General features: G+C 41.7%; 1 protein-coding gene across 1 annotated transcript in view; it reads left to right on the forward strand.

Moving 5' to 3' along the window:
* The window catches only part of rnf220b (ring finger protein 220b), a gene marked incomplete at its 5' end in the record, with an annotated part of 38,605 nt that extends 23,098 nt beyond the window's left edge, over positions 1-15,507 (forward strand). Inside the window, 13 exons of the mRNA XM_080770757.1 lie at positions 3,108-3,150; positions 4,060-4,152; positions 4,729-4,771; positions 5,484-5,576; positions 8,578-8,621; positions 9,392-9,479; positions 10,124-10,217; positions 10,717-10,776; positions 11,190-11,248; positions 11,448-11,538; positions 12,496-12,604; positions 14,324-14,398; positions 14,917-15,507. Of these exons, the coding sequence (XP_080626883.1) occupies positions 3,108-3,150; positions 4,060-4,152; positions 4,729-4,771; positions 5,484-5,576; positions 8,578-8,621; positions 9,392-9,479; positions 10,124-10,217; positions 10,717-10,776; positions 11,190-11,248; positions 11,448-11,538; positions 12,496-12,604; positions 14,324-14,398; positions 14,917-14,988 (964 nt within the window). The 3' untranslated portion in view covers positions 14,989-15,507. The remainder of the gene's footprint in view (positions 1-3,107; positions 3,151-4,059; positions 4,153-4,728; positions 4,772-5,483; positions 5,577-8,577; positions 8,622-9,391; positions 9,480-10,123; positions 10,218-10,716; positions 10,777-11,189; positions 11,249-11,447; positions 11,539-12,495; positions 12,605-14,323; positions 14,399-14,916) is intronic.
* Positions 15,508-17,949: the final 2,442 nt, after the last annotated feature.

The following is a 17,949-nucleotide window of genomic DNA, read 5'->3' on the forward strand; positions in this document are numbered from 1 at the left end:
TCTTCTCTCTCTTCTCTTCTCTTCTCTTCTCTTCTCTTCTCTTCTCTTCTCTTCTCTTCTCTTCTCTTCTCTTCTCTTCTCTTCTCTTCTCTTCTCTTCTCTTCTCTTCTCTTCTCTCTTCCATCTTCCGTGTCACCTGAATGATGTTTACAAGCTGTCTCATTGTTCCCTACATATTTCATATGGGAGCTTCTGGCCCTCGGGCGACAAACCACGGCGGCAACGAATAATGCTGCTCTAATGGTCGCTTTGAGGCCTTACACACACACACACACACACACACACACACACACACAGACACACACACACACACACGCACGTATCTACAGTACGCACGTACACACGCACTTACCTGCTTGCTTAGACCAGAAGAATGATTCCACCAATAAAGACATTACACTCCAAATCTGCTTAACGACCACGCCGTGGACAGTAATGGTTTCAAATTGAACTTGGCCCTGGGGATAAGTGTGTGTGTGTGTGTGTGTGTGTGTGTGTGTGTGTGTGTGTGTGTGTGTGTGTGTGTGTGTGTGTGTGTGTGTGTGTGTGTGTGTGTGTGTGTGGTGTGTGTGGTGTGTGTGTGACTGTGTATGCACATAATTGCATGCGTGTGTGGTGTCTTTTATGAGTGTATACCTGTGTCTTTCTGTTCATCACAGGTAGAAAAACGTGTCATTGTTCCCCTTGTTCTCTACAGTGTGTAAATGCATTGTCTCCTTGTTCCTCTACAGTGTGTAATGCATTGTTCCCCTTGTTCTCTACAGTGTGTAATGCATTGTTCCCCTTGTTCTCTACAGTGTGTAATGCATTGTTCCCCTTGTTCTCTACAGTGTGTAAATGCATTGTTCTCCTTGTTCTCTACAGTGTGTAATGCATTGTTCTCCTTGTTCTCTACAGTGTGTAAATGCATTGTTCTCCTTGTTCTCTACAGTGTTAAATGCATTGTTCTCCTTGTTCTCTACAGTGTGTAATGCATTGTTCCCCTTGTTCTCTACAGTGTGTAAATGCATTGTTCCCCTTGTTCTCTACAGTGTGTAATGCATTGTTCTCCTTGTTCTCTACAGTGTGTAAATGCATTGTTCTCCTTGTTCTCTACAGTGTGTAAATGCATTGTTCTCCTTGTTCTCTACAGTGTGTAAAGCTTGTTCTCCTTGTTCTCTACAGTGTGTAATGCATTGTTCTCCTTGTTCTCTACAGTGTGTAAAATGCATTGTTCCCCTTGTTCTCTACAGTGTGTAAATGCAATTGTTCTCCTTGTTCTCTACAGTGTGTAAATGCATTGTTCTCCTTGTTCTCTACAGTGTGTAAATGCATTGTTCTCCTTGTTCTCTACAGTGTGTAAATGCTTTGTTCTCCTTGTTCTCTACAGTGTGTAATGCATTGTTCTCCTTGTCTCTACAGTGTGTAAATGCATTGTTCCCCTTGTTCTCTACAGTGTGTAAATGCATTGTTCCCCTTGTTCTCTACAGTGTGTAAATGCATTGTTCTCCTTGTTCTCTACAGTGTGTAAATGCATTGTTCCCCTTGTTCTCTACAGTGTGTAAATGCATTGTTCTCCTTGTTCTCTACAGTGTGTAAATGCATTGTTCTCCTTGTTCTCTACAGTGTGTAAATGCTTTGTTCTCCTTGTTCTCTACAGTGTGTAATGCATTGTTCTCCTTGTTCTCTACAGTGTGTAATGCATTGTTCTCCTTGTTCTCTACAGTGTGTAATGCATTGTTCTCCTTGTTCTCTACAGTGTGTAAATGCATTGTTTCCCCTTGTTCTCTACAGTGTGTAATGCATTGTTCTCCTTGTTCTCTACAGTGTGTAAATGCATTTCTCCTTGTTCTCTACAGTGTGTAAATGCATTGTTCTCCTTGTTCTCTACAGTGTGTAATGCTTTGTTCTCCTTGTTCTCTACAGTGTGTAATGCATTGTTCTCCTTGTTCTCTACAGTGTGTAAATGCATTGTTCTCCTTGTTCTCTACAGTGTGTAATGCATTGTTCTCCTTGTTCTCTACAGTGTGTAATGCATTGTTCCCCTTGTTCTCTACAGTGTGTAATGCATTGTTCTCCTTGTTCTCTACAGTGTGTAATGCATTGTTCTCCTTGTTCTCTACAGTGTGTAAATGCATTGTTCTCCTTGTTCTCTACAGTGTGTAAATGCATTGTTCCCTTGTTCTCTACAGTGTGTAATGCATTGTTCCCCTTGTTCTCTACAGTGTGTAATGCATTGTTCCCCTTGTTCTCTACAGTGTGTAATGCATTGTTCTCCTTGTTCTCTATAGTGTGTAAATGCATTGTTCTCCTTGTTCTCTACAGTGTGTAATGCATTGTTCTCCTTGTTCTCTACAGTTGTTAAATGCATTGTTTCTCCTTGTTCTCTACAGTGTGTAAATGCATTGTTCCCCTTGTTCTCTACAGTGTGTAAATGCATTGTTCTCCTTGTTCTCTACAGTGTGTAATGCATTGTTCCCCTTGTTCTCTACAGTGTGTAATGCATTGTTCCCCTTGTTCTCTACAGTGTGTAAGTGCATTGTTCCCCTTGTTCTCTACAGTGTGTAATGCATTGTTCTCCTTGTTCTCTACAGTGTGTAATGCATTGTTCCCCTTGTTCTCTACAGTGTGTAATGCATTGTTCCCCTTGTTCTCTACAGTGTGTAAATGCATTGTTCCCCTTGTTCTCTACAGTGTGTAAATGCATTGTTCCCCTTGTTCTCTACAGTGTGTAATGCATTGTTCCCCTTGTTCTCTACAGTGTGTAAATGCATTGTTCCCCTTGTTCTCTACAGTGTGTAATGCATTGTTCTCCTTGTTCTCTACAGTGTGTAATGCATTGTTCCCCTTGTTCTCTACAGTGTGTAAATGCATTGTTCCCCTTGTTCTCTACAGTGTGTAAATGCATTGTTCCCCTTGTTCTCTACAGTGTGTAATGCATTGTTCCCCTTGTTCTCTACAGTGTGTAAATGCATTGTTCTCCTTGTTCTCTACAGTGTGTAATGCATTGTTCTCCTTGTTCTCTACAGTGTGTAATGCATTGTTCCCCTTGTTCTCTACAGTGTGTAATGCATTGTTCCCCTTGTTCTCTACAGTGTGTAATGCATTGTTCTCCTTGTTCTCCACAGTGCCACTCCAGTGCAGAGAGACCTGCTCATAGGGACATCAAAGGTAAATGGGACATGGAATGGAATATCTTTTATCTGAGCCTCTGTCTTTTATTACCCTGAATTCTGAACCTAATGTTTCACTGTCCCAATAGTGAACATTACATTATATGCAGGATACAATAACACTTTCTCTCTGTACTACGCAGTATTACAAATGTAACCAAATGGATCTGTAAGGGTCCATTTCGTTACATTTGTACTTTCTTTCTGTGTTAAATTAAACCTATACAATTCGTTGTATATTTACGGTCTATCAATACAATGCTTGTATGCCATAGTCATAGATATATGTTTTAGATCGCTTTATATCGATATAAAAGGGTCTCGCTAAAAATCAACTTTTAGCCCCGGGCCGGTTGCTAGGCAACGCCTTGCTCAGCGCCGCCCGCCCTGTTTCCTGCGCACGCTGTACGGCCAACCTTGAACACTTTATTATCGGAAACTAGGGCGCTGTCCGTGGTGATGATCTGCGAAGTTCAGGGCTTATTTCTGATTTTACACATCGCGATTACAATATTAATGCTTCTGGAGAAAGTTAGCCAGCAAGTTAGCTAGCAAAAACATGAAAGTGTGTCATAGTAAGAGTGCCCTGTATCCGCCTGGCATCCAGCGATATCACTGGTGGCCACACGTCGGCAGTCTAAGTGTTTAATAGAACATCTGCATTGATCAATCTAGATTCTAGACCCTGGTGTCAGGTAGGACACCTACTGGTAGACAAGAAGTACTGCCTGAAGCTCATTAGCGTGCACATTCACAATATCTTCCCCTGGTGAAGTCAAGTGGGGATTCATTCCATCATCTTGGCAGAGTAGTTGAAATTTCGCTGCAACTTGTGAATTGCAGCTTCAACACTGAAGATATTCTATTTCACAATGTCGTCTCTCCTCTCCTTGTTTTTCCTCCGTAGTCGCTGGCTCTTTCTCTGCACATAAAGCGTGAGGGGGGCTCGCCCACCTCTCCCCCCCGCGGTGCTGAGGATGTACACTCTGACAGATATCAGGTATGATGTGACACAAAGCACACAAGCTCTCAGCATCGCAGTGTTCACTGCAGAAAACATCACTGTACACTGTAGAATCCTGAGTCCCTGAGAACCCTGACTCTAAAGTCTATGAATGCAACCAAATAGACCTGTAATGGTCCATTCAGTTATATTCGTAGACTCTCTGAGTTTACAAATGGATAAATTAACAGGATTTTACTGTGTACCTACATATAGGTGGATTATACAATTTGACCACGAAGGCTTAATTTTTTTTAAATAAAACATTGATAATAAACTTTACAAAGTGTTTTACAGTTGGCTGACTCAGGCACTTACTGGGAAGCTGTCTATTTATCCTGTTACCAAAGCTAGTATCCTGGACTAAAGCCTTATTTTTACTTTGCTGTACGACGTGTCAGGTTTTTTGCTCAAACATTGGTTATTTTACATAGCCTACACAGTACAAAGAGTATGCGTAAATACAGCTTCATTAATTTCAATAGACGTATGCAAGGTGTCAAAATAAAACGTTTTGTTCGATCAGCAAATCATTCTAATTTGTGTATGCCGCTCCTGTCTTATGTTCCATAGACATTTCTCCGTGTGAGGGCCAACAGACACACAAGACTGAATGGTATGTTGACATGCAGAGAACGTTGTAAATGTTGTCTGGCTGTCTTATATAGCATTTTATTGCTGTTGTCTGTCTCCATTTGTGTGGAAAGGGTGTACAGTGCCTGGCTTTCACAGTAAAAATCAGATTGGTCAATTTTGTGGCTTTTCTTCTGTGACAAACAAAATACATATTCTATACATTCTACACGTTCACAAAGGGAAGGTTTTGACAATTTAACAAAATTTTCAAAATGACTTAAAAAGTGTATGATCATGAAGTGTAAATGACATGAACCCTAGTCAACAAACCACAGGGTAAATGGTTACTTAAGTAGCGTGCAAACTAAGAGAACAATGGAGTGCTTCAAAGTAACTAGGATACCAGGTAAACATCAAATGTAGCATCTGTCTAAACAGCATGTTATCTAAATAACATTCTTGGCAATTTGTTGTCAAGCATAAACAGATTGAAACAACAAAACATATGTGAACAAGCAAGTAACAAATATGCGTAGTGCATCTTTCAACAAAAAATAAAGGTGATAAGAAGGGTTTACAACTGCCCGTACTCCAATCTTCACATCGCTGCCTGCAGTACGGTGTTCGTCCAAATCTCCCTGTCAGTTGTAGAGAATGTCACCCCCCCCCCCCCGCCCCCAATGATGACCTAGCGCCCACACGAGCAGAGGAGCTATTAACCTTTCCACTTTGACCTCTTGATATGTTAACAGTGGACGACCTCTGCTGGTGCAGGTGCTACGTCAAATCCGCCCCATTACACCCCCACAACGCAGGAGCCCACCTAGACTTCTGCACACAAGCTGGTAAGACACAGAACTATGTAGCACCTTTCATCCCCGCTCCTCCCATGACGTCACCTGGCTGACACCCACAGTGGGGGAAAGTGACTAAATACGTTCACTGAAGTGCTCAAGTACTGTACTTGAATTACTTTACTATTTATATACTTTATACTTCTACTCCACTAGAAGCAAATTGTACTCCACTTGTCCACTACAATTCTTTGACAGCTTTAGTTACTAAATTAGTTTACTAGTTACTTCACAGATTTAGATTATTAATTACCTAATATTATCATGAATTGATACATTGTGGTCTATTACCACTGTTAACATCTGCAACATTAAAATGATGAACGCATTAATATGATTCTGGAATGGGCCATTTTTGTACTTTCACTCAAGTAACAATTTTAATGTTGGGCCTTTTCTTGTAAAAGAGTATTTCTACATTGTTGTATTGCTACTTTTACTTATGTAAAACAAATCTTAGTACTCCTTGAACCACTGAATGTCGACGTGATACAGCAATGAGCTTGATGCGGGCCAGCCAGCTACCATTGAGTGGGGGTTCAAATGGGATGTCCCTGAAATATCCATTTATAAGTCAGAATTAATAAATAAAAACATAAATAAAAACTCATATTTGTGCAGTACATAGTAAAACATGTTATATATTTAAGCCTACAATTTAATCAGTTTGTCAGGATTTTACAGTCGGGTCCACTTAATCCCATGTAGATTCAGGAGGTCCTATTTGACTCGGTTGAGGTCTGTTAGGCTTTATTTATAACATGACAGCATAATGAGTTGCTAAATTCACATCTGGGAAGAGGAGGAGAACAGGGGAGGACAAAGAGAAAGGTATTCTCCTCTTTGTCAATCGACCCTCTCTCTCTCTCTCTCTCCCCTCCTGTCCTGAGTGTCCTCTCATTGTTCTCTCTGTCCTCTTTTGTCGTTCTCTCAGTCTCTCTCCTTCTCTCCCCCTGTCCTCCCTCTCTGCCCCCCCCCCCCCCCCCTCCGTTCCTCTCTTTAACCCTCATTACATCACCCCGCCCCCCCTCCCACACACACACACACACACACACACACACACACACACACACACACACACACACACACACACACACACACACACACACACACACACACAGCACACACACACACAGCACACACACCGGGGTGGGGGGTCCCGACTGTCAGGGAAATTAGAGGGCCCTAAAACTTAATGTCCCCTTATGCAATGTGCAGTGGGAGAGGCTGAGGAGGTGAAGTTGGTGTTCTGCTGTGTTAACTTTTATATCAACGTCTCTATTGGGACAAAATGTGCAGGTGGAGGAGGGTGAGATAATCTCTCTCTCGCTCTCTCTCTCTCTGTGTGTGTGTGTGTGTGTGTGTGTGTGTGTGTGTGTGTGTGTGTGTGTGTGTGTGTGCGCGCGCATGTGTGCGTGTGTGTGCATATATTGTTGTCATCAGCCATAAACCTTGTATCTCCATATTTCAACTTTTTATGTTTTCCTTCGTAAATGAATGCCCTACTTCATCATGTTACAGTGTCACACAAAAGTAGCAACAGCTCATGTGACTGTGAGCTTGTAGATCTGCTATTTGTGTCTCTGGGTTTTATAAATATTTAACCAATTAAAAAGTATTAGCAAGCGCTTGTGACTAAATAATATAAATAATTACATTTGATCCACTGGAACACAGTTTTTGACATACGAGGTTTCCACCCGACAGCGACTATATATATAATATATACTTTACAATACTGTCTGTGTATTGAATGTGTAGGATGGAGGTAGAGCTGTGACATGTAGGACAGAGTGTGTGTGTGTGTGTGGTGATGGGGTTTGCTGGCGGGGTTGGGGGTGGGGCGGCAGCGGCGGGGATATCAGAAAAGTAGAAGTCTCAGAAAACAAATTAAGTGAGTGTAAAACACACTCTAAGGGTTAAATGAGCACTCAGGATTTTACTGTGTGGAGGAGGACACGTGTGGGTGTGAAGTGATGGAATACAGTAGTAATAAATAATAATAATAAAACTTTATTTGTATAGCACCTTTCATGACATGAAATGGAGCTCAAAGTGCTTTACAGAACAATGGAGAATAAAAAAGAAAAGCAAGGCAACGACATTAAAAAACAAGCAGTAATGCAATACAGTGAGGACATGAATAACAAAAAATAAAAGATCAATTAAAAGCAATGTTGTAGAAGTGGGTCTTGAGCTGTGCTTTAAAAATGTCTACAGAGGCTGCCTGACGAAGGTACAGTGGGAGCTTGTTCCATGCCGACGGCCCGTAGAAGCAAAAATCTGCTTCCCCGTATTTTTTAGTTGCCATTTTTTTAGGCAAAGCGAGCAGGCCAGCAGTGGAAGACCTTAGGGGGGCGGTTTGGGACATATTTAGGCAGGCAGTCATGTAGGTAGGAAGGTGCGAGACCATTGAGAGCTTTATACACAAGTAAAATAATTTTAAAATCAATCCTAAAAACAACCGGAAGCCAGTGCAGTGCGTGTGCGTATGTACATGCGTGCGTGTGTGCACAGGCACGTGTGTGCACAGGCGTGTGTGTGTGTTTGAGAGGATATGGGTCGGGTGACAAAGCTCACAATGCATTGAATCGCGACACGTGGGCTTGTAAATCTGATATTTTGGCTTTTTTTGTTGCTTTTTAACAAAAAAGGGTGAAAGTTTTTCAAGTGTCAGAAAAAGTGTGTACAGCTGCATATGGGACTGTATATTTTATTGTTGGTTTGTTTTTTTACATTGTGTTTACGATCATTTGGCACAAAAATCAAGTGCATTATTCATGTCTGCAGGTTGTTGTGTCAAACCAAGAATACTAAACGTAGCAATGAATATGCTTTATTATATCGCACCGCAGTTGTTGTCCACGCAGCGCCGCTCGGACACAAAAATAACTCCATGTCCATTCATTGTCAAGCCATTGTTCATGTTCCACATTTCTCCTGACAGTGTGATGTTCTGTCTTGACGGTGTGATGTTCTGTCTGTTCCACAGTCAGGATCGGGAAGCTGAAGAGGAGAAAACCAGAGGACGCTCAGGTTGGTACAAAACACAACCCGCTCATCTTCAATATTTAACCAGCTTTACAGCAGGAGGCTGACAGCTGGAGATGTTTGAGGACCTGATGTTTTCCCTTACACTCCCAGATTGACACGTTGTTGCTGTTGGGCAGAAACCATGTATGTCCAAAAACAATCCAATGGATCCAATGTAGTTATTATTTAGTCATATAAAAGCTCTTGTTGATACTTTTCATTGAATCCTATATTACAATTGGCTTAAGGGAGGACCGTCCTGCAGGCGGGCGGGCGTGTGGGCGGGGCTGACCATGTTGTCACGCTCACGTCACAAAGTGATCAGTGATCAGTGGTCGCAAAAAACCCACACAGACCGACAACCACTTTCAAAATAGTTGCTACTTCTGATGTCACTCTTGCACGGAGAAGTATTTATTTACTCATAAAACATAAAACTTTGAAATATGGAGATGTAAGGTTTCTGCCTGAAGGCGACGACATGTGAGAGAGAGCAGGTGGATTTCCGCCTGGAGATTTGTGGTTAGGAGGGCCGATAGGCCTTCATCTGTTTCGAATTCCTGTCATCGTCTGCTGCTGCTGTTCGTTTCACATCAAGATCACTGTCACATGTGTGTATCCATGTGAAATGGCTTCTGTTCTCTGTCACTGGTTTACAGCTATGAAAACACTGCAGACATCTGGTCAAAGGCTAAGGGAGACATGTGGACATATCCACTGAGATTGTTAAACTTGTGTGTCTGTGTCTGTCTGTGTGCGCGTACGTGCTCTAGGAGGGATCAGCAGAATTGGTGCCATTGGAGGATGAGTGGAACGAAAGGAGAAGGATACAGATGGCCTCTATATTGGGGGGATTCAAAGGTAAGAACAAACGTGTGCGTGTGTGTGTGTGCTTCACTGCTTACTTGTATTACTATACTTGTGAAAACCAAATATCCCCACAAGCATAGTTGAATATGAAATGGTTTATATTATGTACACCTGTGTATATAAACAGTCAGGTTTTGTTTAGTCCTAGTCCTAACTGATACTTGGCACCAGTGTCACGCACCGAAAAATAGCAGTGTGTGTGTGTGTGTGTGTGTGTGTGTGTGTGTGTGTGTGTGTGTGTGTGTGTGTGTGTGTGTGTGTGTGTGTGTGTGTGTGTGTGTGTGTGTGTGTGTGTGTGTGTGTGTGTGTGTGTGTGTGTGTGTGAGTAGGAGTCAGACAGTGAGGTACCCATGTGTATGATCTTGATCACTGGGGGGTGCATGATGTGACTGAGTGGCACTTGAAAAACCACTGAACTTTTCAGACCCGATTACAACCCTAGCAGGATGCCTTGGAGGTTTGGTTGGAAACGGTCTCCTTTATCCACAGAAGAAAGAACGTAAACGTGCGTGCAAGAAAGAGACACTTGGAAGCAGAAGCAGGGGGAGGGTGGTTGAGTCTGAAATGGGTCACACATGTCATGGTGTCAGACGAGGTCACAGTGTTTTGATGTTGTGGTGAATCTGTGTGATCAGGTGCGGTGTTGGTGAGCAGTACATCTAAGGAGTGTCGGGACAGTGACGTGGATCTGGACGTGGATGGAGATGACACTCTGTACGGCAGAGCACAGTATCCTTTCAACACGCCATTGTATGCGGTTTATTGTGTAGCCTGAGCAGTTTGATGTTATTCTGGAATCTGAACATGCAAAGACAAGATATGCCTTTTTGGTAGAGAAATTCGGTAAGGAATAAGAGTAATATTTTCTCATTCCTTATAATACCACTTAGTTTGTCAAATGGATTGTGCCCTTATTTCTTAGTTTAGTTCATGATTTGCCCACAATAATTTATAATAGGCTACAGTTAAAATATTATTTTAAATGTGCAGGAGAGGTAAGAAACACAAGTGAACTATGAAGACCTCCCTTAAAAAAAGAAGACATGTCTGTTGGTGTCTGCCAAGTGTCAATGATGTCAACTTTAACCTTTTAAACCAGTGTGATAATGTGCTGTGGATTCAGCATAAGCTTAATAAAGCCATTCAACACATTGGTAGAATGATATACACTATATATGTATTTCTGTATTCCTCCTCCACAATGATGTTTCCTTAGCGTGATGTTCAGATACACAGAGACAGATGTCATCCCCTGTTCAGGAGAAGGCTCTAAGGACACAGCAGAGAAGTACGTATCACTCTTTGTGACATGGTTGCTCATACTGTATGTCTTTTATACAGGTTAATGCAGTTAAAACCTTGTAGTATATTATTGTGACCAAGCGGGTCACAACCCAGTGCACGGAAGGACACCAACTATAACAGGCAGGAATGTGGAGTTTTGTGTGGCTCTGTCTGGACTCAGCCTCTCACTGCAACCGAGAACACAAGCACATTAGCTTCCTTATATACACAGCAGCTGTCCTTCATTTAATTGACACAATCTGCTGCAGGTGCGCCTGTGAGCTGGCAAAGCCAGCCCTGTCACCCCACTCACAGACACCTTGATCCCGCCCCCTGCCACAATTATATTTTGTTATTATATTATTGTTTTGCCTTTCTTGTTTCGTTTTTAAATATGTATTTTATTATAATTTGCAGCGGAAGTAGTTTGCCTGATTCCAGAGTGAGCATGGAATATCCCAAATGGACAAATGACGGTGAGTTCGGCACATACATACCCAATGAAATGTACTTCTACAATATAAACTGAATACTGAACCATTTATGAATCACTCAAAAATAAATTCAGTCGCTTCTGGAAATTATGTATGTCTAATAGTAAATGCGGCTAAGGCTACTACTAGTGCAAATCATTTGAATTGTTTTCACATCAGTATTATTTCATTTTTTCCACAGGAAGTCCATCTACCAGCACTGGAGAGAGTACTAAAGTAGACGGTAGCAGCAGTGGTTTACCCATCACCTGTAAAAACACTGACATCGCCCCGTAAGTTAAATGTGCCACGTTAAAAAGCCATACGGCTTCCAATACAACGAAAATAGACTTTTTAAGATGTAGCAACTTAATTGTCATAAATTGCTCTCGTATTGCCAATACTTTTGAATTGACACATTGTCAGCCTTCTGATTGGTCCCTGACTGACTAACCAGCGCAGGCTCTTTCTGCCTCGTTCCTGGTTCCTCCCTGGTCCCACATTATTGTTGTTTATGATGAATTTGCTAAAACATCATTTTTGGAATATCACAGAATATCAGTACGAACCAAGAAACAGCAAACGAAGAGGGGCACAACCACACGCGGGAATTGATAACGGTTTAATTGTGCTTTGGCTTACCACAATGGACGTCAAAACGTGTAAATAAATAAACTCTTTCGATGTGTAAAGTTATCAACCTCCCCCTGGCCCCTGCTAGCACAGAACTCCACAATGCTCCCAGAGCAGAATACAATACTATATACAGTAATGATATCATCAATCAAGGTGATATAGGGCTGACGCATGTACTGTACACACATTTCATCACAGTTAATGCAATGTATCCCTGTCTGCCGTGTGCATTTACTGTATGTGTTGGTGCATACAGTATATACGTAGTGTCTGCATGTGCGCCTATATCTGGGAGGACCCTGACACCAGCCTACCCCCAACCCCTCTATATTTGCCCTCCCTCCCTCCCTCCTCTGGCTATGATAAATGAGACAGCGAATGTCGGCAATGTGATTGCTGCTAAATTTCACGCTCAGTATCCATGTTGGCCGGCGAATAATTTAATCTGTCTTCGATTTATAAATGACTCTCCAGTGTCTGCCTAACTCATGCTCTCCCCCCCGTCTCACCTCATGTTTCTATCTGTGTGTGTGTGTGTGTGTGTGTGTGTGTGTGTGTGTGTGTGTGTGTGTGTGTGTGTGTGTGTGCGTGTGTGTGCGCGTGCTTGTGTGTAGGGTCTCAGAGGATTCTGCGCTGACTACTCTGGATGCACTTAAAGCTCGGATACGGGATCTGGAGAAACAGCTGTCTAAAGGAGACAGGTTTAAATGCCTGATCTGCATGGTAAGATCATTGTAGACACAAATCTGGAAGTATTGATAGAGCAGTGTTTACCAAGCACTGGGTCGGGGCCCATTTTTGGGTCGCCGTCATTACTGTCGGGAGGAAACCACCTAACTCCATTTTTGAGGTTTTAGTTTTTTTTTTGTTAGTTAAAAAGGTATTGAACCAATGAAAAGTAGTAAAAAGCGCTTTGGACAAAACCTTTTAACTCATTGGACCCTCAAACTGTCTGCTAAAGCAACTAACTCCACCACCTCTCCCCCTCTCATGCAAGTAATTGACAATATATAAAGTCACAATACCAACTTTGATGAGGCAGTATTGCTTTGTTTTAAAAATATACGTTTTTCTTCATTTCCTGAAAAATTGACATTTTGGACATTTTTCTGTTTACTACAATTCTGTTTTTTATTATTAATTCAAAAGATTAAAAAAGAAAAACTGAAATGAAAAGAGAATTTGGTCTAATCATATACTGTGTATCCCTATTCCCCGACATAATTTTCTAGCTAAACGGACAGAATTCTATTTTATTTGAATGATGAAACCCAGCTGCCATTAATAGTTGGAAATGGAAATGGAAATTGCGGAAATTGCGGAAATGGAAATTGTGGAAATTGCGGAAATTGTAATTGCGGAAATTGCGGAAATGGTGGAAATGGAAATTGTGGAAATTGCGGAAATGCGGAAATGGAAATTGCGGAAATTGCGGAAATGGAAATTGCGGAAATTGCGGAAATGGAAATTGAGGAAATTGCGGAAATGGAAATTGCGGAAATTGCGGAAATGGTAATTGCGGAAATTGCTCTTCACTTATAGCTATCTATTTTCAGGTAGATTGTTTTATTTTACTCAGTCAGCCATATCACTACTCATTTTTTTTCATGAAAAAGGTCATAGCTGGGTAATCTATTTTCAGGCAAATTGTGTTTATTGTATTTTATTTTACTCAGCCATAACAATTTATTTTCTGTTAACCAACTTGCTGGCTGGCAGGCAGGCAGACAGCTACTCATAGACAGGCAGACAGACAGACAGCTACTCATGGAGAATTGGACAGGCAGGCAGTCAGACAGCTACTCATAGACAGGCAGACAGACAGCTCATGTGCTCATGTACCCCCTGTCTATTAGGGTAGCAGGATGAGTAATGGTCGCCATCTAGTGGCTGTTTTCGTTTTCGTAGGTGTGAGGTCAATTTGCATGACTTCCACACATCTCTCTCTCTCTCTCTCTCTCTGAACCTGACAGCTTTGTTATAAGGCTCAGGAGGTACCTTAATCACACATTCAGCTATGTGTAAATAAAGGTTATTAAAAAGTATTTTAGGGTAGGTACCCTCACAAAAAACATGCAGTAATCCTGGTCTCTAAACTGCCTCCCCCTGGCCAGCCGGGGCGCCTGATGGAGGGGAAAGGAACTAGTTGGAATAACGTGTTCCTTCCACGCGCTACGTCCAACCAGGGAAACTCCCCCCTGTCAGGTGTAAAGGAGCAACTTGCAACTAGCATGAAGGAACTTAGGAAGCATGAGTTCAAGTCCGTTGCTCTCCCCAGGTTGGCAGAGGGTGTGTAAAGCCCAAGATCACATTAGATAATTGACACTGGGTGAAAAATGGGTTACAACATTCGTGGGATAAAAAAATTAAATAAAATGTATTTTGTCTCTTGTCTTTCCATTTGTGTGTGTCTGACTGTCTCTTTTCTCTTTCTCGGTGTAGGACACGTACACAACCCCTCTCACCTCCATCCAGTGCTGGCATGTCCACTGTGAGGAATGTTGGCTACGAACACTGGTAAAACATGACTGTACATGTAGAGTAAAATACTCGTCTTATATGCTCAAAATATTCACCATCTTAAAATACATATCACAGAAAATAAATAATGTCACTCAGACCAGTAATAATAATAATAATAATAATAAACTTTATTTGTATAGCACCTTTCATACATAAATGCAGCTCAAAGTGCTTCACAGGGCAAAAATAGAATACAATAAAACACAAGTAGTTAAAATGATAAAACAATGGCAAAGAACAAAATTTAATATAAGAACATAAAATAAATAAAAACAAATAAAAACACCACAAGCAGCAAATCAGTCAGGACAGGGTAGGAACATGCATATTAAAACTCAATTAAAAGCAACGTTGTAGAAGTGGGTCTTGAGCTGAGCTTTAAAAATGTCTACAGAGGCTGCCTGACGAAGGTACAGTGGGAGCTTGTTCCATGCCGACGGCCCGTAGAAGCAAAAAGCTGCAGTACAGGCTGACTAAGTTTCTCTCTTTCTATCCTGCCTTCTTTCCTCCAGGGAGCAAAGAAGTTGTGCCCTCAGTGCAACACCATCACTTCACCTGGAGACCTGAGGCGTGTCTACCTGTGACAGATGCACGCTACACCCAGTTGAATGGTCAATGGTCTGTTTTTATACTATCAGGGGAGGACTTGAGGGCAGCTGGCCTGTCAGATGTAATCCAACCCTCTATCTCCTTGCACCTTCCTGAGCCCTGCGTGATCAACAAACTGCCCCCCCCCCCCCCTCCCTGTGGGAGGGACCCGCAACAGGTGTCTCTCCACATAAACTTTGACATTGACATCAGAAATGGAGCCCTATGTGGTATCAAACATCCTTAATATACCAACGGACGACATCTCACGCCTTGTAGTAGTACAAAATGGAACACAATATGGCCTCCTAAGTTGGCGAGGTCACTCAACTTTTAAACTAAGAGACTCTCACATCCTACTGGGTGTGTTTGGAAATACGCTCTGCTGGAGCGTCAGAGATTAAGAGTGTCTTTCCGAACTCACTCTCCACGTGACGCAGATACAGGATATCAATCGAAGTTGGCGACTCTTGGTTTCCCAATGTCTTAGCCAGTATTCTTGTACGTGTCATTAAATAAACTACAAGTGCAGCTCAGGCACTGAAGATATTATGACAAATGCTTTGGATAACTTTTTTTGTAATACCTTTGTCTGTTTTATGAAGAAAAGAAAAATAGCTTAATCACATGCAGAGCACATGTACATAGTTTTGTGTATGTTTGGAATGGTGTGTGTATATGATGTGAATTAGTCATCTGACTGTATTTACTGTACAGAATTTTGTCTTTGCATAGAACATTTATTTGGTTCGTTTCTGTAGTTTGGAAACATAATGGTAGTTACAACATGAAATTAATAATTTTGTCTTTATCATTGTTTGTGTTTCTTTGTACAGGATCATTAAATCTAATTTTATCAATGTTACTACAATAAAACGTGTTTAAAAAGCTTTCTTGGCTCTACATCGGCTGCACTACACATCGTTTCTTATGTCATCATCTTGAATAAATAAATACTATAGTAAGTCATCAACAAAAATCATACTAAATAGTAAATACATACACCATTCTATACACCATTCTTACACATAACTCAAGAACTGTTCGCCCCACCGACTTCAAATTCGACACGCGTTCCACACCCCCACAGGGAGTGCAGTGCCCGGAGTCGGTTGGACCCATGGTTGTCCAGAACCACCACTAAAGGCCTCTGCCCGGGCTCTGGACAGGGTCCCTGCCCAGGGTCCATATATGGAGCTGGCCTGTTCTGACATCACAGCACAATATTTGGGCATGCCTGACACAGAAAAGGAATAAAGGGACACAGAGAGACAGATACAGAAATCTCCATATTATGTGCATAAAAGGGACACAGGAATAGTGAAAATAGCAGATCTGCCAGATTACCACGGAACACATTGTGAGCTTGTAGATCTGCTTGTTTCGCTATGTTTGAAATAGGGTTTAAGTGGTTAAGAAGTGGGTCACTGCAGGATTAGCATGGCCCATCTCAGGCTGCTTGGAGCCTATGTATTCTAAATCCTGCCACTGGTCTGGTGAAGCTCCACAACTCCAAAGTAGGGGAATCTCACTAGACGGGAAGAGAGGAGGAAGCAATGCAATGAAAATGGTTTTAACCCATACATTCTACAAATGCCTTCTAAATCAGTACTTCTCACACTTTCAAGATTTTTCGAAGTGTCCAAAAAGTCGCACAAAGTTTGTACATCTGCTATTTTTACACTAAAATCGAAATGAGCTTTTCCCGGTTATAGTCCCAGTCAAGAGAGAGAGGGGAGAAGGGAAGGACACAGCCAGGACATAAACAACAACAACAACAACAACAGATAAACTGACAGAGAGATAAAGAGAAAGCATGCCTAATTGTATATCGTACTTTATATGTGCATGAAGAATCATCCCACAATCCCAGCCAGGCATGCTGAGGTGTCATGGCACAAGGCACAACCTGTTGGGAGTCTGGATCATGGATGGATGGATGTGTAAAGAAACCGGTTTGGGTCATAGATATAAAAAGCTATAGATACCGCATTGGTCGCTGCAATTCATTGGAGCGACCTGTATCACATGGAAGCACAGACAAGGCGGAAGTCAAGCAGAAGTGAGGAAGGCATGCTCAAGACTTGTCAATTGGTCATGAGCCTGCAGGAATCAGGATGCAGTGCATGCACACATGTGATTGGTCAATGAGCCTGCAGGATGCACACATGTGATTGGTCAATGAGTCTGAAGGGAGTCTGAAATGGTAATTTAGACTGACAGTGAGCTGTCTGTAAAGCGAATCGCTCTCTCTGTGTGTGTGTGTGTGTGTGTGTGTGTGTGTGTGTGTGTGTGTGTGTGTGTGTGTGTGTGTGTGTGTGCGCGTGTGTGTGCGTGCGAGTCCTGACTAAAGACTAATCTGCTATTTCATCTATCTGAGAAACATCCTAGCATAAACACAGTAAAGACACTGGGAGCAAAGGTAAGATAAATTCTGCTTTAATTATTTTATTCTATATTGTAATTATTGCAGTGTGAACAATACAAATATGTGCATAATGTATGACATTTTTGGCACAAAGAACAGTGGCTGTGTGTAGAAAAGGTTTTGGAGAACTTTGATTGAGTAGAAATATGCTATGATGATTAAATGCTTAATTCAATTGTCAGCTGACAATATATGTTTATAATGTTTGTGATGTTAAACTATTATTTCTGGATTAAATGTCCAACAGGTCAAATACTAGGTATACAGTGAAGGTGTTGACAGATTTCTGACGCAATCATGTTAACGGAAATTCTAATTGAATTGACTCCAGCAGTGCACCAGTTAAATAAATGCACTCTCCTAGTGCAGGTAGAGGGCTCCTCCAACCTGGACTATAGGGCGACCCAGATGCATTGAACCCTCCTAAAATGACTGCATTAAGAGGCATTTTCAAACAAAAAGCTTATTGCCTTGCTTGGACAATGGAAGTTTATATATACCGTATATTACTGCAAAAGGAAGGACAATA

Source organism: Protomyctophum bolini (genome assembly GCF_963924005.1).
Source record: "Protomyctophum bolini genome assembly, chromosome: 8".
NCBI classification, from domain to species: domain Eukaryota; kingdom Metazoa; phylum Chordata; class Actinopteri; order Myctophiformes; family Myctophidae; genus Protomyctophum; species Protomyctophum bolini.